At 34.4% G+C, this 24,552-nt stretch overlaps 1 protein-coding gene across 7 annotated transcripts in view; it reads right to left on the reverse strand.

The window, feature by feature from the left end:
* The window catches only part of NRG1 (neuregulin 1), a 208,684-nt gene that overhangs the window by 138,409 nt on the left and 45,723 nt on the right, over positions 1-24,552 (reverse strand). For 5 of the 7 annotated variants that reach the window (XM_060183002.1, XM_016185243.2, XM_007516293.3 and 2 more), the window contains exons 3-5: positions 18,053-18,174; positions 7,801-7,851; positions 5,391-5,441 (exon numbers count right to left, since the gene is read on the reverse strand). In XM_060183002.1, coding sequence (XP_060038985.1) covers positions 5,391-5,441; positions 7,801-7,851; positions 18,053-18,174 — 224 coding nt within the window. The remainder of the gene's footprint in view (positions 1-5,390; positions 5,442-7,800; positions 7,852-18,052; positions 18,175-24,552) is intronic. The other 2 variants (XM_060183017.1, XM_060183011.1) reach the window with 1 other exon arrangement.

Below are 24,552 nucleotides of genomic sequence, written 5' to 3' on the forward strand. Positions count from 1 at the left end.
ACGGGTCCTTGGGCTTCACACTATTTGCATTTAACCCGGTGTGTCACTATGTCAAAAATTTTCTGAGTTTCAAATCCTTCATCTGAAAAATGAGATGAAATATATATAGATCTATTATTCAAATAAGTAACTCAATATAAAAATTGTGTATTATTTAATATACAGTGTGAAAAATATCACTGATATTTACATAGTACTTATATACATAGTTTATGGTTAAAATGAGTATTTTTAAATGTTAATTTAAAGTGAATACAAAATTCATTGTTGTGTAGTGACAAGCCCAATCAAAAGATTGGAAATTATCTTTTTGGTAGTGGAATGTAATAGAAGACAATGAATAACTCTAAAAGAGACAAAGATAGGACTGGAAAATTATATTTCAGCTACAGATATTAGTATAGGAGAAAAAGCAAGATGGATGAATGAACTGAATATTTAAGCAATGATACACCTGAATATATAATTGGTTATGTCGTACAAGCCCCTACTCTTGCTCTAACTCACTATCTTCCCCTAGAAGATGAAATTAACATTCTGGGCAATCAGAATGGTGAAAATAATACTAGTTAGCAATTTCCTCTTAAAATTATTATTCTCTACAATGCATGGTAATTTGTCCTTTACAACAAGTCATCATACTTTTCACAATGTCAAGTTTATATAAAGCTAGACAGACAGTTTTCGTTCAATTAGAAGTAGCTCTTTTACAATAAAAGGACAAAGTTCATATTTATTACCAGAAACATTTTCAAATTGATATGTTATTTATTTTTCTAGTTAGGAACTACTAAGAAAAGACTCTGGTAATTTCCACTATCATTTAGGGGGGGTAAGTCATTTATTAGTAAGTTAGAAATATATGAACCAGAGTTCTGAATTTCACCACTGGGCTAGCATACCTAGTCCAACTGAATCAATACACATCACCATGCTATTCCCAAATGAAGATGCCCTATCTCATTATAACAGAAATGCCTACAAGAAAAGACACATTTTCCTTCAGCAAACCCTTTTCAGTGCCAAGTTAAAGACTGAATTGTTCATTTCATTCAGAGTCTTCAAAGAGAACTTCTTACATAAGTTCTTTTAAAATTAAGCTTTAGCTGAGAATATATAATATTTTGAAAAGACCTAGTGAATTCTCGGCAAAGAACTTCCAGCATTATCATTTAGACTTAAAATCAGAAACTGCTTTCCTCCTCCAACAAAAAGGTTATTTTCCTACATTACTTAAATAAGATGCAAAGACTTCCCTGACTCCCACTTTTTTTTTTCAGTCATGTCACCTTTTCAGGTACTAACTCTCTTCCATAAATAAAGAAGACTACTTAAAAACTAGGCTATGCTAAATGACTCATAATCATTTTTCCCACTAGGCTCCTCAATCTAGGTTTAAGACAAACAAGATTATGCAGACATAAAAATGCATCTCAGAAAAGTTAAAGAACTTGCCTAAGACTACATAATGGTTTTAAACAGTATTTAGACCCAAGAGTCTGAGTTCATCCAATGTCTAAGTGCTATTTCACCTTACCACCGGCCATTTTTTAATCTGTCATATAAACATCATGTAGGCTCAACTGGTAATAAGCAATGCAATTATCTAAACTTAAAATACATATTTCCAGTTCACTTTGGATCAAAAACTATTTTATTCCATTCACAAAATTTCTTTTTTTTTTTTTCCTGTTACAGATTTTTTTTTTTTTTTCCCCTTATGATGTAAAGCTTCATGCACTATTCTAGGCTTGACTACTGGCTGGGTTTGAATTCGGCTTGTATGACTAGAGGCAAAATATATTAGTTCTGACATCTGAAAAATGGAATATAGTTTTATGGGAACCATGAGTCATCATCCAAGTAAGCAGCCTAGCACAATCCCTGTCACATGGTAGAGTTTCAATAAGTGTTTGCTGCTATTATTAATTAAAATATCTATCACTAAGACTATTCAGAGACCCATATTTATTTTATTTCCTATTATTATTAAACATCTCATTTATATATTCAACTGGAATGGATGATGCTTAATTCAATAAAGTGGTTGGTAGACCAATTGCATTTCTTTCAGCATTCAATAAATTGTCTTTAAATGGGGTCACCGGCAGATGACACTTCTCAAAAAGAAGTCACTAAGGTTTGTTCTAAACAATCCATTTACTTTTATGCTGATTCTATATAAAGAACCAGTAAGATGACCTCTCTGGGTACCCTAAATCTTAAAATTAAATCTTTTACTATTTAAATTATTCTAACACCTATAACACATAATAGGCCACTCATTTAGAAATTTATTTAGAAAATTTGTCATAGAAGCCTCACTTGCAAAAAATTTAAACAAGATAAATAAAATATTTTTACCCAGATATTACTATAAGAAACTTAAAAAATTATAAGTAATGACTAAAATTAGTGATTGTAAAGTGGAAGATCCCAACTTTACAAAAGAAGCAGGAAAGTGTGCTTACTATAGCTTTCATACTCCAATATTCACGAAAATGTTATAAAAAAGCAATAAAAAGGAGGCAAAATGATAAATTATTTGTAAATGAAAGTAAATCCCTTGGACTCTCTAGTCAACAACTTATTTATGGTCACTGGGATTTAATATGTTATTTTAAAGTTTTACATGTAAATATCTTAAATTATGACTTGAAAAAATCCCCATGGCACATTAAATATATAGAAAAATTATAGAACAATAGCAATCAAGAATGAGAACACTTAATTTATGAAAATACACAAAAATGTTATCAATGTGATTGTGGTCAGGTAGAAGTGGCATTTTTTTTTTTTTTGTATTTGTTTTGCTTTTTGTATTCCAATGTAAGTCACAGAGGAGAAAGGAAAACTCTGAAGGCTGAAGTGGTCAAGGACAACTTTGGGGAGAAACAGGATGTTAATAGGGCTGACATCCCAGGCAGGATTTGGAGCAGAGCCAAAAACATGAACTAACATTACTGACCCATATCAAAATAGGATCCAACAGTGATATGCCCTCAAAAACAGGACTGGCAGTGAAGAAATGCTGAAATATTAGGGTATGTCCATTTGTACCCAGAGAACTGAAAACTAACAGAGCTGCTTTTTCTTTTTTAAACCAACCTAAAATACGTACCAAACTGTTATAGTACAAAAGGTATATTTGTTGAAATCATACTACTTCAGAAAGAGTTTGTCAAAGTTTCCTTTAAAAAAATACCAATGTCAATTTTTCAAAGGAGGTAACCCACATACGACTACATTGAAACAGCACAGCTCAATTGTCACATACAGAGAATATTAGCTGGTGTCTTTTTGCTGACTGGGGAAAAAAAATTCTTAAGTACTGATTATTTCTGATAGATGAAAACTTTCTCAAGGTCTCTGACTTTTGTACATGTTTTGAATTCTGATGTCCAATTCACTAAATTTGCAGATTACTTAATATTCACCTTCAAACTTTACAGAAGGGAGATATATTTATGCCACAGCTCTTCTGCAGCACGAGTTCTGAGTAATGCTGCTTTTAAATGGTTCTTGTGCTTCCACACTTCTCTCATTGTTCTAGCCAAGACTGGACCTGGAATCCTCCCATTATTGATTTATATATCCAAATTACAGTTAATATTCTCAGGAAATTTAAAAAATGTACTCATTTATCAACTTGACAATATTCGCTGACAGACTACCACATATACTAATGATGTAGGAAAATGGCAGACTGAGACACCTTCATACAGCAGTCTACAGTCTTCACTCTGAGTCCTTAACTATTACCAAATATCATGAACGAAGTCTATTGAGACAGCAGAATCAGATTTCACTATTATTTTTCTCTCTCCAATACTACAATGGACAGAAATGTAAACTGAGAGTTTCATTTCAGTTCCCTGAAGTTCTAGAAAACACAAAGAAGCATATATTTCAAAATTACTGGGATACATTCAAGAACAGCATCCATCCTTCCCATTAGTGATAGCAAAAAGGGTTCCAATTACAAGAGTTTTGCTAATTTTACTCAGTAAATCATGCAGAGAAGAAATTATTCCCAGACAAAATGCCAAAAATAAAAACCTTGTATTTACATTTGTATAATAAATACTTAAAATACAAAACTCTGCATGATTCTGTAGTGCTAGTTAACTAAATGCTATATAATTAAACTAATCTTTTTATAAGTAGAATTAAATAACAAATATCCCACGCTCCCCAGAAGGGATTATCATTTTGGAGTATATAATGAGGGTCCTTAGAAAACAGAGGAAGCCAATTTAGCCATTCCCAGCATTTCATTTCCTGTTAGATCCTACTAGATTATTGCCATCTATCCAGTTAAATGATGCTTTATATAGCTAAAATATAGTCAAAACAACATACTTCATGCAGTAAAAATGTTTACAAGCTATCATTACAGTTTTTATGTCACCAAGTCTAAGAGAAAGGTTTTAGGATTAAGCTGATCTATTTAAACAGAATGAATTGTTAAAGCATCAAGCTTCCTTTCAAAGATTCTCCCTCCATGTTGACAGCAAAAGGGAACTTTATTAAACACGTTCTCAGCATTGGAAAAATAATCAAAAACATCTATTGAATGAGGATCCTAAGAAACTCAGAAACAGATTTAAATAAAGAGCTAAAAAAAATAAAGAGAAAGAATAGTTTTATTTTCAAGGTCTGTTACATTCCCATGCTCAATATCAAATTTAATACTATGCTATTCACAATTTATAAGGATCAAAACTATTTTTACTAGTCCTTGCTAATTTCTTAAGTTCCCCTGACATAGCACAAAGCACCAATCAATCTAGCAGCCCTAGAACTCCATAAGCACAAAGCACAGTTCATATTAAACAGATGAAAACTAATCTGAGATTTTGCCTAGGGACTTACTTTCAAACATTTTCATAATTAGTCACTTGCCATCAAATTTAAAATAAGGGCAGCTATATATAGTTTCCCTTATTCATCACAGAGGATTTTCACAGGAGAATTGAGAGAAGCATTGGAATATAGACTCCAAATAGTTGGGTGTCATGCCTCAGGCAATTGCTGAAGGCATCAAGACAACTATAAAAAATAATAAATAAATAAACCCCAGACCTCTAATGCTCACCCAGAGCTAGGCCTTAGGCCTTAGGGCTCAGGTAGCTATTTTCAACATTTGAAGACACTATAGTATCCCAAAACTAGTATATGTGTGGTGTCCTTTAAAATGTATATACATTTTAGAGAGGGAATATATCTGGTTGACTTCAAGGGTACTCTTACCAAAGGCCTTATCTATTCCCAGTAGTAAGCACCTGATACATTGTGCCTCAGTAACAGATGGAAGACATGAACATGAGCTGCTGAAGCAGCTATTATCAAGAGCTAACTCCTAGTGAACATAATTTAAATATACTTACATGAAGAAGTATTTGCTCCTTCTGTTGACACTGATATTCTAATAGGAGATTCTATAAAATATAAAAATGGAATGAGTCAGACTGCTTGGACTCATAAATTTGCCAAGCTTGGAGCACTAGGAGTGCTGGGAATGAAGCTAAGTCATACAGCACATGCTTTATATAAGTGAGGTCTTGGGTTTGATTCCTAATACCCCAGAAATGGGGGAAAAAATCTCTAGGAAATGGTGCAATAGAAAAGCTGAATGAAGAAATTCAAAGTTAAAGAAAGACACTCAAAGACCATAAGAAGTATTTCTGTTAAGTAGGCCTGAATGCATGTTAAAGAGATGAAGTGGAGTTAGTTCACAGGTAAGACATCCCTCTCACCAACTGTTACATGAACGTACAAGAAATAGTAACCTGAAGAGATCTGCAAATGAGTGACAATTCCTCTCATTAGAATGTTGTTTCGATTTTAAGAAATAAGAAGTCAACAAGAACAACCTCTGGTTTCAGAGAGAGTAAGAGCAGAGTTTCATGCACAGAGGGAAAATATTAAATGAAAGTATTTTCAGGCAGATCTGAATAAACATCTTTTTCAGACATGATGTTGAATAAAGTTCATGCAAGGCTTGCTAGAGCAATTCCATTAAGACTGAATAAAGCAAACTCCTATTCATAAAAACACAATCCTTTTAGACTCTAGGTTTTACCTTACAACACAAATTTTAGTACTAAAACCTTAATATACCCTAAACATGACTAAAACAGCCTAGGGTAATCAGAAATTTAGACTTTATGATTTCGAGCAACAGGTTTAAAACTACTTATTGAGATAATATTACAACATTTATATGTTTCAGTTTTCTCATCTATAAAATTAAAAGCAATATTCTTGTTTTAAAAAGTTGTGATTAATGGGGCCGGGTGGTGACGCACTTGATTGAGCACATATGTTGCAATGCGCAAGGACCCAGGTTCAAGACCCCCGTCACCACGTGCAGGGGAAAAGCTTCACAAGTGGTGAAGCAGGGCTGCAGGTGTCTCTCTGTATTCCCTTTCCTCTTGATTCCTGGCTGTCACTATGCAATAAATAGAGATTTTTTAAAAAATTAACTTGTTATTATCAAAAATATGTAAAAATCTTTATAAAGTGACATGCAAAATGAGATGTCATTATATTATTATATATGTTTACATATAACATATACTATACTCCGAGGTGACTTTTGAACCTAGATTTCCTGAAATTTACTTTCAATTAAAGAATGACTTTTTAAATATTTCAAGATTTTATAATTACAACATATAAGAAAGAGTGACAAACATTTGTAACAGATTAAATTCACAGCTAGGGAGTCCAGTGGTAGCGCAGGGGTTAAGCGCACGTGGCGCAAAGCGCAAGGACCTGCGCAACCACCAATGTAAGGATCCGGGTTCAGGCCCCCATCTCCCCACATGCAGGGGTGTGGCTTCACAGGCAATGAAGCAGGTCTGCAGGTGTCTGTCTTTCTCTCCCCCTCTCTGTCTTCCCCTCTTCCCTCCATTTCTCTCTGTCCTATCCAACAACGATGACATCAATAACAACAATAATAACTACATCAACAATAAAAAACAAGGGCAACAAAAAGGAAAATAAATAAATATAATTAAAAATTCGCAGTTAGTAGAAAGATCAGTGAAATGGCTGGTAGAGTGTACACATTAACTTGTGCAAGGACCCAGGTTCAAGTCCCTAGTCCCCATCTGCAAAGGGAAACTTCACAGGTAGCGAAGCAGTGCTGCATGTGTCTTTCTCTTTCCCTCTCTTCCTCCCTATCCCTCAAAATGTCTCTGTCCTATCAAATTTAAAAATAATCAATATATATTTTAAAAGAATAATTTTAAAAATCACTAATTTTACTAGTGTTGAGTTTTAAGTTCCTAATCTGTTCATCCTATACTTTCTATTAATAAGTGAAAATAAAAAGAAAGCAGAATTTACAAAATGAAGCTATAACAATTTTTTCAGCATAGTGATGGCATCTGGTCATTAGAACCCCATAGTCAGAACTCTGATCTTGTTATATACATTGTCCAGAAGTAAATTATGATGGATGAGAGAAAGCAGAAGCAGTTGAGTGAAGTACTTATAAATATCTAAAAACTTAATTTGTAACTCAGAGGTCTAATGTCAGTCAGTTAGGGTTAGATAAAAGTTTTTTTTTTTTTTCTCATGCATGTCTTTCAGGCCTAAGTTTATAAAGCAAGAACTTTACTCCTTTAAGTAAAAGTTTAAAAGGCAGAATGAGCTGGACATAAATGTTGGAATAGGAACAAGAACAGTGCAAGTTTAATGCAGAAGGAGGTTCTGATTAGTAGGAGGGACAGCCAGCAGCAGTTATGTGTCACACTGGTTAGTAAAACTTGACTAGCTTATTCTCCTTACCTGAAGACACATATGCTCTTTCAGTTGAGGCTGGCATGCCAGTGATGATCTCTGCAAAAAGAAAGGTTTTAAGATATTACAACATACAATCAGGAGGCTGGGAGTCAGTTCCACAGCCTGCCTTCAAACTAGAAGTAAATAGAATGGAAGTGTTACCAGGAGAGAATGGGCAGGGATAGATTTTATCCATCCAGATGGGGAAGCCCAGGATTATTCACACAGAAAGTGAGGAATGTTGAGAGAGAGCAGAGGGACATGAAGCACCCATCCAAATAAGTACAGTTCTTTCTTGGGCAAAGAACATCACTTGAGCTGTGATGAAAAAAACATAGAATTTACTAAGCCCCCTGGAATTAGTGATGGAGAATGTACAACTGCAAGGAAAGCAGAAAGAAATAAAAGTTACAGGATCAAAGCTGTAATCAGAATTTGAAAACTACAGATCTTTGAAGAGTCACATTTTTGTTTCAAAAACAAAAGCAAGTAGTGTTCTGAGTAAGAAATGAAAAACATCAAGTTCTGGCATCAATCTACATAAAATTGCCAATGGTAATCAAGATGGGAGCCATACCATATGGCAGACATATTAGGACAGGGCACAAAGTAAGTAAGGTATGCAGCTCCTACTCCAACAAAAGAATGTTTCTGGGAACATCACTATCCTAGGAATTCTGGTAGTCTTCTTTAAAGTCTATGATGGAGTAAAGGAGACTATACTGTCTACTTCTGCATTCATCCGTTTCTTCTGTAAAGGGTTTAGGCTTATTAGAATCTAATATTCAGTACATTGTATAAAGCCTGAAAAGATGTAGAGAAATGCATATCATTCAGCCTTTACTCTGTGTATAAACATTTTCAAATGACTTAATTGTACCTTCTTATTAACAGTCAACTGCCTGGAACAAAATAAATAAATATGCTAAATTTGTTGCATTAGTATAAAAGACAGCAGGTCCTATTAATATTCTTTTTTATTTTTTGTATTTATTTATTTACTTATTCCCTTTTGTTGCCCTTGTTGTTTTATTGTTGTAGTTATTATTGTTGTTATTGATGTCGCTGTTGTTGGAACGGACAGAGAGAAATGGAGAGAGGAGGGGAAGACAGAGAGGGGGAGAGAAAGACAGACACCTGCAGAACTGCTTCACCGCTTGTGAAGCGACTTCCCTGCAAGTGGGGAGCCAGGGGGTTAAACCAGGATCCTTACTCTGGTCCTTGCATTTCACTCCACGAGTGCTTAACCCGCTGCGCTACCACTTGACTCTCCCTTTTAATATTCTAAGAATGTCATTTATACTTATTTTATGTTTAAATTAATAGGCTGCTAATCATGGAGCAATAATAATCATGTAAACATCTTCAAATTCACATATGACCATTTAAGTTTCCATTATCATAATAGTCTAGTAGGTAAAATGATTTATTTAAGGGGTAAATGCTATTTATTTAACCTTGAGCATACACTAGGAGAAAAGGGGTTTTGCGTAATTGGTTTAACTGGGAAAGACAAAAATTGCATGTGAAATGCAGCAGGAATGCTTAAGAATAAACATGTAGTCAAATATGAATATGTAAAAGTCAGAAATATGTCTGTAGTAAGACCATGTTTCTCTCTTTTATTAAGAGAGTGGAAGAGAAAGGAGAGGAAGAGGGAGGTTGAAGGAGAGGGAAAAGGAGAGAGAGAGAGGGTAAAAGAGCAAGGAAGTGGAAAGGGAAAGGAAGAGAAAGAGGGAGAAAGAAAGGGAAAGAGAAATACTGAAACTTCCTTCAATGTTGTGGAGACTGGATTTGAACCTTGGTGACACACATGCACTATCCAAGTAAGCTATTTCACTGGCCATGTTTCTTTCTAGTACAAAATAATAGTGAGAAATCCTCTTCAATCAAGTATCAAACCAGGCAAGATATGAGATTATCATCAAGTCATCAAGTTGTGTAGAACAAATCTGATGAGCAATTAATGAGAGAAAGCTGAAAGACATACTGTATGAGGTTCATCACACACAGTCTTTGAACTTTCTCAAGTAGCAGTTATTAGAGAAAATACTCTGAGTTGGTAAAATAGCAACACTGGTTTCTAAAGTGGCTACAAGTAGTTTTCCTGATTAAGGTGATAAAATTAAGACTGTCCTCTGGAGAAATTTTTATCTGAGAGAAGCTTTTTAAATCAAAGACTTGCAATATTTGCCTTTCTCTATGAATGGCTGCAAGGTCTATGTTTTTAAAGTGTTTACACCAAAAAGATTTTTCCATATTCTACCCTTCAGCATCAGTAACATGACAGCAAGCCTGAAGTAGTAGCTCGGGGTCACTTAAAAAGTTGGGAACATTTCCAGATCCCAACATGTATATCAAGATTCTTTCACATTTACTTTTGACAAATAAGGAGATGTCCATTGCATTGTGACCTTCCACAAAAAATGAAAAAAAAAAAAGTTTTTCCATCTCTGGCACAAAAGATGTTAGATTAGAAAAAAAGCCTAACCATAATGTTTCCATGTTTCCTTTTTAACTGACTGTTACATAAAATATCAGAACAAAAGGTTACTACAAAGACGTATCTACAGAGATATAACTTAAAATAACCTCCTTTCCTAAAATTAGTATTTGTCTCAGAGAACTTAACAATATATTAAATGATTCAGATTTCAAGTAAAAACCTTCTGAATTATCTTTGAAGAAATGAAAACTTGGAAGTTACACACTCTATTAAAAGAATTTCAACAATATGAAATGTTAATATTTTTATTAAAACCACTCAGAAAGCATTTTATGTGTGTTTTGAGTAGAATTCCCAGATTTACTTAGCAACCTTTTGTTCTGTGATTATAATTTTGCTTCAACTACAGATTTAAAAAAATTGTTAAAATAGTCTGATACTTATTTAAATAACAGTGTTTCCTAGGGTAATTTGGTATATTAAATATGTGAATTTATTTTTAAAACACTACCTTCATTAGTGAAAAATAATGAAGATTTAAAATCATCAGGAATTAATCACTCTGAGTAATTTATGCTGAGTAGGTAAGTAAGCATAAGAAACAATATATTTGAAATGTTTGAATGCATTTTTAATAAATTGGGCTTTCTGGCAAGAAACAGTTGTGGTGTTTGAAATATAACACCTTCTGGGAAGAAATTTTTTTCTTATTTTTATGCATTCATGACTTAAGATTTCACTATCAGTATAGTACAACTATTTAGCAAAACATATATATATATATATTTATACAAACATAGATATGTATGTATGATGTATCTGGGTGTATTTAAACAATGATTCCTTGCTATTGTAAAATGATTTGTCATTATCTTGCATACAAATATTGCATAAAAATATTATCATTTTGTAAAGATTGAATATAGGCACACTTACTATCACCAGCAAAGATGTCTCAGGAATACCTCTGTTTGAATTTATATTCATAATGTGCTTATTATATTTTAACTAATTAATAATTCAATCTATTTATGAGAGAATGAGCCAGAGCATCACTCTAGCACATTCAACATTGGGAATTGAATTTAGGATCTCATGCTTGAGAGTGCAAGGCATTCACTGGACCACCTCCTGGGCTGCAGTGAGTACTTATTGTAGTTGCCAAGGACTTTGTTAAATAAATGGTCTAGAACTGAGCCTGTGTCCACCATGTTGGAGGAAGCTTTGGTGTTCAAGTGTCTTTTCCTCTGTCTCTATTTTTCTATCTGAAAAAGTTGTCCCAGAGAAATAAAGCCCCAGATATGACACCCCCAGGTAATCCTCACCCCCCCCAAAAAAAAAAGAAAAACTAAGAAAATTTGAAATTAATGAGTGTTGGGGGTCAAGCGGTGGCACAGCTAGTTAAGTACACACACTAGGACCAGGATACAAGTCCCTAGTTCCCACCTGCAGGGGAAAAGCTTCACAAGTGGTGAAGCAGGGATGCAGTTGGTCTCTCTGTATCTCTCCTTCCCCATCTTCCTCTCCCCTCTCAATTTCACTCTGTCTCTAAACAATAATAAATAAATTGAATTAAAACATAAATGAATAAATGGTATAGAGAGAGGATTCAGCTGTCACTGAAGGATCAGTGCACTCTATTCCACTCATACTAATCTCCTTTACAAGACTACCTGGAAACCCCATATAGCATATGTAAAGACTACAATATAAATTCTAAAACATATTTACTTGATTCTCAGAATAATAATAGGTTTCTACCCAACATCACAGCATATCCAAGGCTGCTACTTTGGCAGTGAAAATGAAGTTAGGTTTATAATCCACATAAACCAGCTTTTTTTTTTTCTTTAAAGAAGCAAGAGACATATCAATCACATTTTGTGGAAATAATATGTTATCTGCTCATTTGAAATGAGATTACTATTTTATTGCTATGTGTTCAATTATTCCTATGGAATACTGAATCATTCTCAAATAATTTTTCCTACTGACAAATAAAAGCTAGGAGAAGACATGAGTGATTAGTTGTATGTTCTCTTACATTAATCTTTTAAATGAAAGCAGTAATTAATTAATTTTAAAATTGGTTTGGTTTGTTATGTTCTTCCTAGCCTGATATCCAGGAGTTTTCATGAAGCTTGTTAGCTGAGAATTAATTGCTAAAGTAAGGTTTTCCTACATAAAAACAAAGTCAAGTAAAGCACAAATAAAAGTAAATATATATTAGTTGAGTGGCCTTTTTAAACTACCATACTTGAATTCATGGAAGCAAAACATTTGTAATCTATCACATTATAAAAGCTATCTATTAGATCCTTTCTTTTTTTTTTTTAGCAAGTAAATAACCATTTGGTAAGCAGAAGAAGCATATTCTATAAACTCAAGATGTAATTAGAAAAACATAAAAATACACACCCATGATATAAGCATTTGAACAATTTCTTAGATGCTATTTGATGTATGAAGTCGTCTGTCTGGGTGCACACATATATGCAACCACCCTAAGTTTGAAATACAACAGAGGAACTAATTCATTCCAGGATTTCAAGGTCAGTTGGAATTGAGGAAAGAGCCACCATACCTTGAAGAACTCAGTAATAAGAATCCAGTTTGAGCTCCTATAATTGACTAGTGAAATCATGAAATGTAGACTCTGACTGATTGCATGGGCCAAAGAACTGCCCAGAATACACATTATCAGCTCCTTTGGCCTTTAAAACACTTTTGTATCCCTTTATGTAGATTTATGGCATGAAAAAGAAAATAGCCTGATCCTTTAGAGGCTAGAAAGTATATGATTTGGTAGGTTATATACTGTGTGAGAGTGCTCACACATTATTTCCATATAAACTCATGGTAGAGATGCTCTGAAGAGAAACTTATTTCATTTTTATATGCAAAAAGGTATTTAATCAATAAATATGATAATAAATATAGTTAATCAGATACTACTTCTGTTTCTCTGTTCTCTCTGTTATATCCTTTCTTATATTAAAGCTGAACTGGATTTTGTTATACTTAAATAGTCCCAGAAGTAATTAGCAAATTGCAAAGGTTTATATTTGTCAACTCTATGATGTTATTTTTTCCAATATAAGATAGGGATTAAAAGACATTGAAAAAGCAAGAAACAAAAATTTCTAAAACACAGTTAAACAGAATGATTAATTTTTTTCTGGTAGTTTTCTAAATACTTGAAAATAGTGGAAATATAATCACTTCATTCACAAGTACATTTATTTAAGGGGAATTTCTTATTTTTTTAATATTTATTTCCTTTTGTTTAAGTTTTATTGTTGTAGTTACTATTGATGCCATTGTTGTTGGATAGGACAGAAAGAAATGGAGAGAGGAGGGGAAGACACATAGGGGGAGAGAAAGATAGACACCTGCAGACTTGCTTCACCACTTGTGAAGCGACTCCCCTGCAGGTGGAGAGGCTGGTGCTCAAAAGGGATCCTTATGCTGGTCCTTGCGCTTTGCACCATGTGCGGTTAACCTGGTGCGCTACCGCCCGACTCCAGTGAATTTCTTAATTTAATTTTTAATCATAATATTTATATCCAGTTTTAAAATAAAGAAATTTAACAGTGTACTTCATTAAAGACTATACTGTTTAATGGCACTATGTTTTTATTATATTTATATAGCTTTATTCTAATAGCTATGTAGTTGTACTAATAGGAATACAGATGTTAAACAGCAAGTTCATATTGCTACAGTTTTCATCTTTATTCAGCAGACAGAAAATAAAAATATATCTTTTCCTCACATCTCTTTTATCCTCTGCCACGTCTTTAAATTCCTATACCAAAATATTCTAATCAGGTTAGTACAATGAAGGCATCTGTATGAGGATTTAAATAAATCACAAGGATTTCTTACATAAGCTAGAATACAGATAATTAGATTGCAATAAACAACATGCCAGAGTTATCCATCAAGGAGACCAGTATCAAACCATTATTGTGTACTTCTTTTAGTAATGTGGGATTAAGTCAAACCACTTAATATAAATATTATGACTGATATTTCATAGAAATCAATTAAATTTTCAAAGGGAATTCTACATAATATTTAGACAAGTTCTTAGTTTTAATACTTTTCTTTTCTAGGATTCCTCTCCCTCCCACCCCCACCAAATAAATTCTTGAGAATTCCATACTCTCAATCCAAATCAAGAAGAAACTGTGTAGTCAGGTCATAGCATATACCCACAGTAAAGTGCTACTTTTCTCTCTGAAGTAATATTTCTGTGTAACCTTTGCCCAGATTCCTAGGGACACAGAGACCATGACAAGACAAAATTAGTGCATCTAAGCTTAGGAACTGAGTTGAGATGTCTTGAATACCCACACAGCAGTGAAAGGGGTGAAGGAACAGAATCAGGTCCACTGTAACAAAACCCCTCAAGAGAGTCTTCAAATGAACACAACACTGTTAATCCCAGAGTCTCCCAAACCACAGATTCTGATGAATAGCACGTACTGCCCCAGCTTCTAAAGAAAAAGGTGTTTCTAGTCTGCCATGTTTTTTTTTTTTTTTCCTCAGCTTTACTCTTTCTGTTTGAGCTCATGGTAGACATTTGACCAAAGGCAGGTGATTTGAAATCTCTTCAGGTCTTCTCATGTTCAGATACAATAAGCTCTGACAGTACAATAAGATTCTTGCTTTGAGGTTTTTTGTTTGGAAATTCAGAAACCAGTTTTACAGGGGTTAATGCTGAAAAAAAAATGCCTTTTTAAAAATCCATAATGAAGACTATGGACAATGGGATCATAATTAGGTCAAAGTTTATAATGATAAAGAAATTTATTTGAAAGCAGAGGAGTTGAGATAAAAGTTGCAAAAGTTAAGAAATACCTGAAGTATATTGAAACTAGAGACATTAGGAGAGTGAAAAATTTCCGTTACTTAAATGATTGGAATTATTCTAAGTACAATTCCATCTTCTAGAGCTTAACTTATAATACTTTTTTTCTTTTTTAATTATCTTTATTTATTTATTGGACAGAAGTAGCCAGAGGTTGAAAGGGGAGGGGGTGACAGAGAGAGAGAGAGAGATAGACCTGCAGCCCTGCTTCACCACTTGCAAAGCTTTCCCCCTGCAGGTGGGGACTGATGGCTCAAACCCAGGTCCTTGTCATTGTTACGTGCACTCAGACCAAGTGCACCACCAACCAGCCCCTTAATAAAGGTTTAATTCTCAGCCTCTCCTGTAGCATTTCTCTCTTTATGTCATACATCATTCCTGCAGATCCTCAAACCAAATAATTTTACCATAAATATTTAGCAAGTCAGTTAACTATAGAAGAGTTATGCTGGAACAGGAACAAAAGAAACCTAGATCCATGTCTCACTCTGAATGTGTCTGTTCTAAAATAGCTCTAGGTCTCCATATCTTCTTAAATGCAATGAAAGTACTGGAAAAGAATGACCTGTTATATTCTCACAAAGAGGCCATTCAGCACCTCGATATTCAGAAGAAAGGGAGCCTATGATGGTACATAAAAACAATATAGTAATAAATAATTCACTCATTAGTTCTATAAATAAATACTCAAATCATGACACTAATTTTCTTTCCCTATAGAATGCATAGCTACAGGAAACTTATCCAAGTATCAAAATCATAATTCAATGTCATTTGCTATGAAAAGACTGAAACATAGCAGCAATCGTACATACTAAACATGCTGTAATAAAAAGAAGCCACTGAAATTAATTTTTTAACTTGTGCTTGAATTAACATCCTATGAAATTTCATGTATGGTCAAATGACATTCAACTAAAAAAGCAAAGTGGATGTTACATTTACTCATATGAATTATAAGTAGCTCTTAGACTTTAAACTATAAGCACAGCTCCTAAAAATAGTAATGGAAACTACTTTGCACTGTTGTCCTTAACTTCCTGTTGGGGGAGATGTTAAAATGAAATAAGTGAACTTTGATTACACTGCAATAGAGCAGGCCATTCTAGCTCAAGAGAGCTAGAATTAACCAGAATATTTACAGTGTGCTCAATGGTTTTAAGTGCCTTTTCTATTCCAAAAAAAGTTAATCATCATAAATTAAATTAATCTTACTGAATAAACCCTTTAAATTACTTTCAATCTTCCCTTGTTGATATGACACTTTTACTTTACATTCAAGAAGCTCATATCATCAAGTGGACACACTTTCTCACCTCTTACCAAGAAGCAGTGAAATTGTGCTTTACTTTATAATAGATGGCTTTGGAGGCTGTAGTTGAGTGCCATGGTTTTAAATATGTAAAGAAGTGTCGCTGGTGGTGGGAACTGTATGAATTGTACCCCTCTTATCCCACAATACTGTTAATAATTATTAAATCACCAATAATAAATTTAAAATATAAGTTGAAAAATAAGAAAACTTAAGGCAGAACTTGGACTGTGTTTGGTGCATTGCACCAAAGTAAAGGACTCTTGGGTGGGTGAGGAGAGCTCAGGTCCTGGGACATGAAGTCAGAGAACCTAAAGGGGGTTGAATTATTATGTGGAAAACTGAGAAATGTTACACATGTACACACTACTATATTTTATTTTTTGTTACTGTACTTTATCATTGACTGTAAACCATTAATCCCTACAATTAAAAAGAAAGAAGTGGCAAAGCTCTTGAAAGAACATTTTATTATTTCAAGATGCTATACACTAATCATCAGCTCCTATATGTAACTATATCAAGCAGAGGAGCTTAGAGATACTGAGAAAAAGACAGCCACTAGTTAGGTGTCTTCTATTTTAATAAAATAACTCAGAGAATTTGCCAGAGGATGAGTGAGACTTTCCAACTCCAAAGTTATTTGTATACTATTCTCCCAGTGGTGCGGGAGGTGGCACAGTGATAAAGCACTGGACTCTCAAGCATAAGGTCCCAAATTCAATCCCCGCAGCACATGTGCCAGAGTGATGTCTGGTTCTTTCTCTCGGCTCCTATCTTTCTCATAAATAAATAAAATCTTTTAATAAAAAAAGAACTATTCTCCTAATATTGCTTCAGAAAAGCTTGTTATAGCCTATACACAATAGGAAATTCCTTGCCTCCAAAACTCTAATTTCAAAATAAGCAAACTTAAAAATATTAATAGTTTTAACTTTTTATTGCCCAAACCATGTATATTAAAATCATATTACACAAGAAAATAAAAATACTGTATGGTCTGGGAGGTGGCACAGTGGATAACACATTCGACTTTCAAGCATGAGGTCCTGAGTTCAATCCCTGGCAGCACATGTACCAGAATGTCTGGTTCTTTCTCTCCTCCTATCTTTCTCATTAATAAATAAATAAAATCTTTTAAAAAAGGAAAATAAATATATTCAGGACATAGTTTATTTACACACACACATATATATATAATGTACATATATTCACAGACTACTTATGCTTATAAATATAAACAATATATATGAATTCTTACACTACTCCTTATATAAATACACATATAACAACATACACACATTTGTTGTTGATAGAGCTAAAGATTTTATAGTCCTCCCTGGATAACTTAAAGGAAAAGAATAAACTCTTTCTTTCAGTGACTCATTTTACCTCTGCCATTTATGACATCTTTTCAAATCATTTAAAATTCAAAAAAGTAAACTATATATTTTAAAGCTTTATGAAAGACACACCGAATACCTGACATACCGATTTTCTTCTTCCATGACCTTTAAAATGTTCTCAATGATAAGGACCCATTTAATGCAAGTCTTACTACATTTCTTGATTAATCCTCTAAAAACAATAGAATAGGAAATGGAATGTAGTAGGTATCTCTTACCGTTTGAATCCAAAATGGTGATATTGGCAGAGGCACTGTCATTTCCTAATTTGCCAGTTACTTTGCACATATATTCTCCAGAATCAGCCAAAGATGCTTTGCTGATACGAAGTTCTGACTTCCTGTAAGGCCAGAACCAAAAATGCTATAAATACATTTCACAGAAATACAGTGAATATCAAAATGCATTTCTCCCTAGTTTCAGAGTTCTCAAACTCATCTTTTGCATTTTACACCTACAATGTTAAAATAAAACTTACTAGTGTATAGCTTTGTTTGTATGAGTTTACCAGGAATAAAGGTAAAAAAAAAAAAATCACATTTATGTTACACCATGTACACAGCTTGAATTATGTCACCCAGACCAATAATGTAAAATCAGTCTTCTTTAATTGTTCTTTCATCTCTGTATCTAAGTATCACTGGCCTGAGATACTAGGGTTTAGGAAGCTTAGGAATAGTAAAAGCAGTGCCTAAGAATCCAGTGAAGATACACACTTAATGAAGGTTAGAATAGATAAGAACACTCTGCTTTTCTTTTCTCAGTAAAGTAACATCAGGTATATTGTTGATTCTGTTTTGCTGTCAGTTATTGCAAGGGTTCAGTATCTACACAACTCCATGTTACTGACTACCTTTGTTTGTTTGTTTGTTTGTTTGCAGAGAGTGAAGAGACAGAGAGCAATGGGTAAAGAAGAGGGAGAGACAGAGAGAAGGCTCTCCTCTGGAAGCACAGCTCCTTCATTCATGAAATTCACTCGCTGAAGATAGGGAGCAGAGGCTTGGCTGGGTCCTGGCTCATGTAGCATGTATATGCTCCTGGCCAAGCCATCATTGGGATCCAGTAATCACATTAATGTTGAATGAAGAGGATATGTCACTTCACTAATATATGCGGTGAAAAGAAAAAAGTAGTGGGACAGAGTGAAACAATTATAAGCACTATTCACAGATCTGGGGCCATTAAAGGGGAAGGAGATAGAGGGGGCCCAAAACCCTGTAGTGGGTTGAAGGGACACTCTAGGGAGGGTAAGAGTTGAGATTTTCTTGCACATATTTGGAGAAGATATTAAACTGTACCCCTTGATGACAACATTCAAAACCAATCAAAAACAAAAGGATCCCCATCGCCAAGACCTTAGCATCACATGGTTTTTATTTTTTTCCTAAATTTTTTAATATTTATTTATTTATTCCCTTTTGTTGTCCTTGTTTTATTGTTGTAATTATTATTGATGTCATTGTTGTTGGATAGGACAGAGAGAAATGGAGAGAGGAGGGGAAGACAGAGAGGGAAAGAGACAGACAGACACCTGCAGACCTGTTTCACTGCCTGTGAAGTGACTCCCCTGCAGATAAGGAGCCGGGGCTTCCAACCGGGATCCTTCTGCCAGTCCTTGCGCTTTGTGCCACCTGTGTTTAACCTGCTGTACTGCCTGACTCCCGACATGATGGTTTTTAATGCTGGGATAAATTTTCGTGCAACAGTACTACATTAAATAACTCTGAATATAAAACTTATATTCAGCCCCTTCTATGAACACAAGCATCATTGTGATTTGTATTTGTCAGTGTTTTACTATTGTACATAATCTATAATTTAAGCAGTAACTAGAATTTTTGAAGTATGATCAGGGAAATGGTAGAAGATAAGACTATTATATCTGAGGCTCCTATATTAATCCCTGATGTCATATACATCAGAATAGTATCCTGGCTTAATTCACGCTTTCAATTTGTCTCATGTGAAATTCTCAGTAAAATATAAATAAATCTTAAGAAAAACTAAAAAAGAATTAAAAACTCGGAAATTACTAGGATTGGGTCAGCACTAAGGAATATATATATATATTATATATATATTATATATATATATATATGCCAGACTTATTAAAGGGGCTCAATACCTACATAACTTCACCACTCCTGAAGACTGATTCTGATAAAGGGTGAAAAACAGAGGAAAAGAGGAGAAACACATGAGCTCTGCCCCACCAACTTGAAGCTTCTTTGCAGCTGAGGACTACGGGCTTAAACCTGAGTTCTTGTGCATGGTATTATGTGCACTCTACCAAGTGTGCCACATCCCAGTCCCTAAGTCTTTCTTAAAGTTTCCTTCCTTTCTTGTCATATCCTGGTACTGAATGCCTGAGCATTTCAGCAATGGACAAAAAAAGCAGAAAAGTGAGCAGTTCAAATTCATTTGCAATCCTGCCATAACTACATCTTCCTAAATTTCAAATAAAGTTTCCAGTCTTATCCAATAAATATTTAAACTGTTCAAGAGGGTTAAAGAATAAAAAGCATGGCCACTGAATTTACAGCTAACATAATCCTAAAAGGGTAGTTCTTAAAAATAAAATATCCCTAAGAGATGCGAGCGGTACTTATTTAAATTCTAATCAAGTAATGTAACTAAATGTTATAAAGGGGGAGACAGAGTTTAAAAAAATCTATTCTTAAATAAATGTTGCATTAAGCAAAGCTAAATAGATTTCTCTGCAACAGTGCTTTTAGTCATTTTATAGAAATATGTACAGTAAATTTCTAAGGCAGATATATCACTACAATCCTTTCTATAAAGAATACTCTTGGGAATTTCAGAACTGTACATCAAAGGGCCAACACTAGGAATCAATTTAATCAAAATAAGAATAACAAATTCATTCAGAAGCAAAAATCAGCAATGGAAAAGCAGTATGAGTGAGAGAAAATATATAGAAAAAAATGGATTTCAATTAGCCTTGTAATTATCATTGCTCCATTATACATAACTTTAAAAAAAAAAAAAAGGAGTCGGGCTGTAGTGCAGCGGGTTAAGCGCAGGTGGCACAAAGCACAAGGACCGGCATAAGGATCCCGGATCAAACCCCGGCTCCCCACCTGCAGGGGAGTCGCTTCACAGGCGGTGAAGCAGGTCTGCAGGTGTCTATCTTTCTCTCCCCCTCTCTGTCTTCCCGTCCTCTCTCCATTTCTCTCTGTCCTATCCAACAAGGACAACAACAATAATAACTATAACAATAAAACAACAAGGGCAACAAAAGGGAATAAATAAATAAAATAAATATAAAAAAAAATAAAAAAAAACATAAGCACTATTCCGCCAATTAAATAAAGCAGAGATCAATCTAGGCAAAATTCCCACATACTGTTCAGTAGTATGACATTTATAATATTGACTGTATTACTGGGACTTGGTACCTAAAAAGTCTCTACTCTTCTGGCTATTTTTTTTAATAGAGAGTGAGATACAGGGGCATGGGGAAAGAGGGAAAGAGTGGCATAAAGAAGGAAAGACACCTGCAACCACAGCTCATGAAGCTTTCCCCTACAGGTGGAGAATAAGGACTTGAACCTGGATTATTTTTTAAAATTTTTATTATCCTTATTTATTTATTTATTTATTTATTTATTTATTTATTTATTTATTTATTGGATAGAGACAACCAGAAAGGAAGAGAGACACCTGCAACACTGCTTCATCACTCGCAAAGCTTTCCCCCTGCAGGTGGGGACTGGGGACTGGAACCCAGGTCCCTGCACATTGTAAAACTTGCACTCAATCAGGTGTTCCACCAACTGGCCCCTCAAACCTGGGTTCTTGTACATGGTAATTTATGCTCTATAACATGAGCCACCATCCAGCTCTATGCATTTTTTTCTTAGATGTTACCATAGCCTAAATATGTCTCTTGTCTTAAGTGACTTTATGGACCAAATTTCACAAATAACTATGAAAACAAATGAGACAATCAGATTTATTTTAAATCCAAGTATTTCCATTCATTAGCACTGGAATTTATATTACAGGAGATAACAGGGACTCAAGAAAGGTAAAGAGAGGCTTAAATCCCTGTGGTGGAGAACAATAATGGTTTGGTTGCGGGTGGAATGCACTAGTCTTGCGAAGATATGAAAATGTACTCTGGTGACAATAAAATTCAGTAAATCAACATTTTCTCAGTAAAGTGACATTGATGTAGTGCTTGAAAATTTTTTAAAAATTAGAATTTACAGGGAAAATGTTAACTATTTTATTCTCAGCACAATAGTTTTTAATGATTATTATAATAATACAATTCTCTTCTATCTACAGAGAAAATTGAAATAAAAGAGCATCTAGCAAATGTTAATTAAATTTAGATTCAGGTTGGTTCTTTAGCCCTAAAATAATTGATAACACAAATTATTTTCAAAAAGATGGAATTTTAAGAATATCTCATTCTGTAGCTTAATAAGCAGATCACACAGAAATGTATTATATTTAGAAGATCAAATATGTTAAATGTTTTGCCAAGGCTAACTTATAGTTACATAACTTGAATAAAAATGCCCTTTTCTCCATTTAATTTTTTCCAGTCAGGCTATTTTTAAAAAGAAGTCATATCTGAATATTGGCCTTTCTGGTATAATGAGATTATTATTAATATGTAGACAGTGCTTTTAGTTGTCTGGGCCTATGAAACTAAGATGAAAATGCCTTTTGAATACTAATGAGACTTTTGTGTCATCTGACGCACATAACAAGTTATGTCTTTGAGTATATAAGGACTCTTTCAAAGCCATACTTATTCCAGGCAGCTCACTTTTTAAGTTGCTGCTGTTTCTTTTTGATACCATATATGCTCAACTTCACTTGCTTTTTCTCCAGGCCTTTTCAGAGCAAAAGCACGCGCAGTTTGAAGATGCCGAGTTTTGCCTTGTTACATTGACCCCTCTCCTGTTTGTCTCACCACACGCCCCACCCGCACACACACAAGTTTTTATTTTTCTCCTCCAAGTTCTTGCTGAGGCTCTGTGGTTGCACAATGAATCCACCAAACCTAGGAGACATTTTTTTAGAGAGAGAAATTGAGGGGGAGGAGTTTAGAGAGGGAGGAGTTTAGAGAGGGTGTGCTATCAGGAGCGCCAGTATCCAGCCCCACCACTGTTGTTTTGCTTTCACTTGTTTTGCTTTGCAGAGCACGGCTCATCTCTGGTTTATGGTCAGGCAAGACATGGAAACAGAGACCTCGGAGCCTCAGGCATGAAAGTCTTTTGCATAACCATTAAGTTAAACTATCTTCCCTGCCCTCCCAACATTTTTTTAAAAAGCCTCCTGTCTCTCACACAATCTCTACCTCTCTCTGCTGTGATAAGGTCATATACAGTCTCCAAGGATTTTAATTATGGTGCAGTTTTAAACTGAGTATTGTAACTGCTTACATCTCTCTCCCCTCTGGCTCAAGTCACTGGTAACAGACTATATATATCTTGTATCGTTTCTGGCTACCCAGTTTGTAGCCCCAGGGCTGACAACAAGCAGATTTTCCACTACAGGACAAAACTGTCCATCTACAAACCACAATCTGGTCTCTTTACTGTCATTGATAGGACCTCCCACTGACTGCTACTTCCTTGCTTTCTATCTGTTCACCATCTCACCCACTTAGTCTCAAGAAATTCTTTCCCTCCAGCTGAGCCAAATTACCTTCCCACAAAGGCTCTAACAGCAAATTGGGTACCTCCTTTTCAACTCATGTTACTTAGTACTAGCAACCTGCAATTTATACTAAGCTTTTCTGTGTATATTATGTGCTAGATATCTCACATCCTAATTAAATCTTGACTTCCAATAAGGCAGAATTAGCCTCAGTGTAAATAATAATTTCCTCATAGATAATTATTAGCAAATACTCTCTGCTAGGTTCTGCAGTTTGGATAAGGAACTCTATTTCGTATGTGTTACAGAAATATCCACACAATGCAAAAATAAGTCACCACAGTTATTTTGTTATAAACTTGAGTTTGTGCCTTGAGGTTTTACTATGTACTTTTATGATGTTTGAGGAAATTTTCTTTAAAATGTATAAAGATTTGTAAATTTAATCTTTCCTATATAAAATATCATTTCTGAAAGCTTGAAAGAAAACCTTCTGAAAATTTCTACCTCTAAAATGTCTCAGTATTATGATCTTTGAAATTCCTATGGTTTAGGAGGCCAGGAGGTGGCACACCTGTTTAAGTGCTCACATTACAGTATGCAAGGACCCAGGTTCAAGTCTCTGGGCCCCATGTGAAGAGAGAAAGTTTCAGGAGTGGTGAAGAAGGGCTACAGTGCTTCTCTGTCTCTCTCCCTGTCTGTCTCCCTTCTCTCAATTTTTCTGTCTCTATCCAATAATAAATAAATAAAATACTTGAAAAAAAGAAACTCCTATAATATAAGGATAAACCGAACAATCTCTATATAATTTTATGATTCCCTGGGTGTGGAATTAAAACCTTATTTTTGCTTTATTTCTCCATAGTTCTAGCATACCCTCCCATGGACAGTTAAATACTGATTTCATTTCACAGTTAGAAATAAATAAACTATTATTCTTCATGGTTTAATAAGTTAATGTCTTACAAGCTAGACTGATGAAAGTCAACTAATCAAAATCTATTCAATTCAGTAACTAAATTATTTTCTTCTCAGGATTCTTGATAAGAATCATCTTTTCCAGTTCATTCCATCTATT

Source organism: Erinaceus europaeus, chromosome 2, assembly GCF_950295315.1.
Source record: "Erinaceus europaeus chromosome 2, mEriEur2.1, whole genome shotgun sequence".
NCBI lineage: Eukaryota > Metazoa > Chordata > Mammalia > Eulipotyphla > Erinaceidae > Erinaceus > Erinaceus europaeus.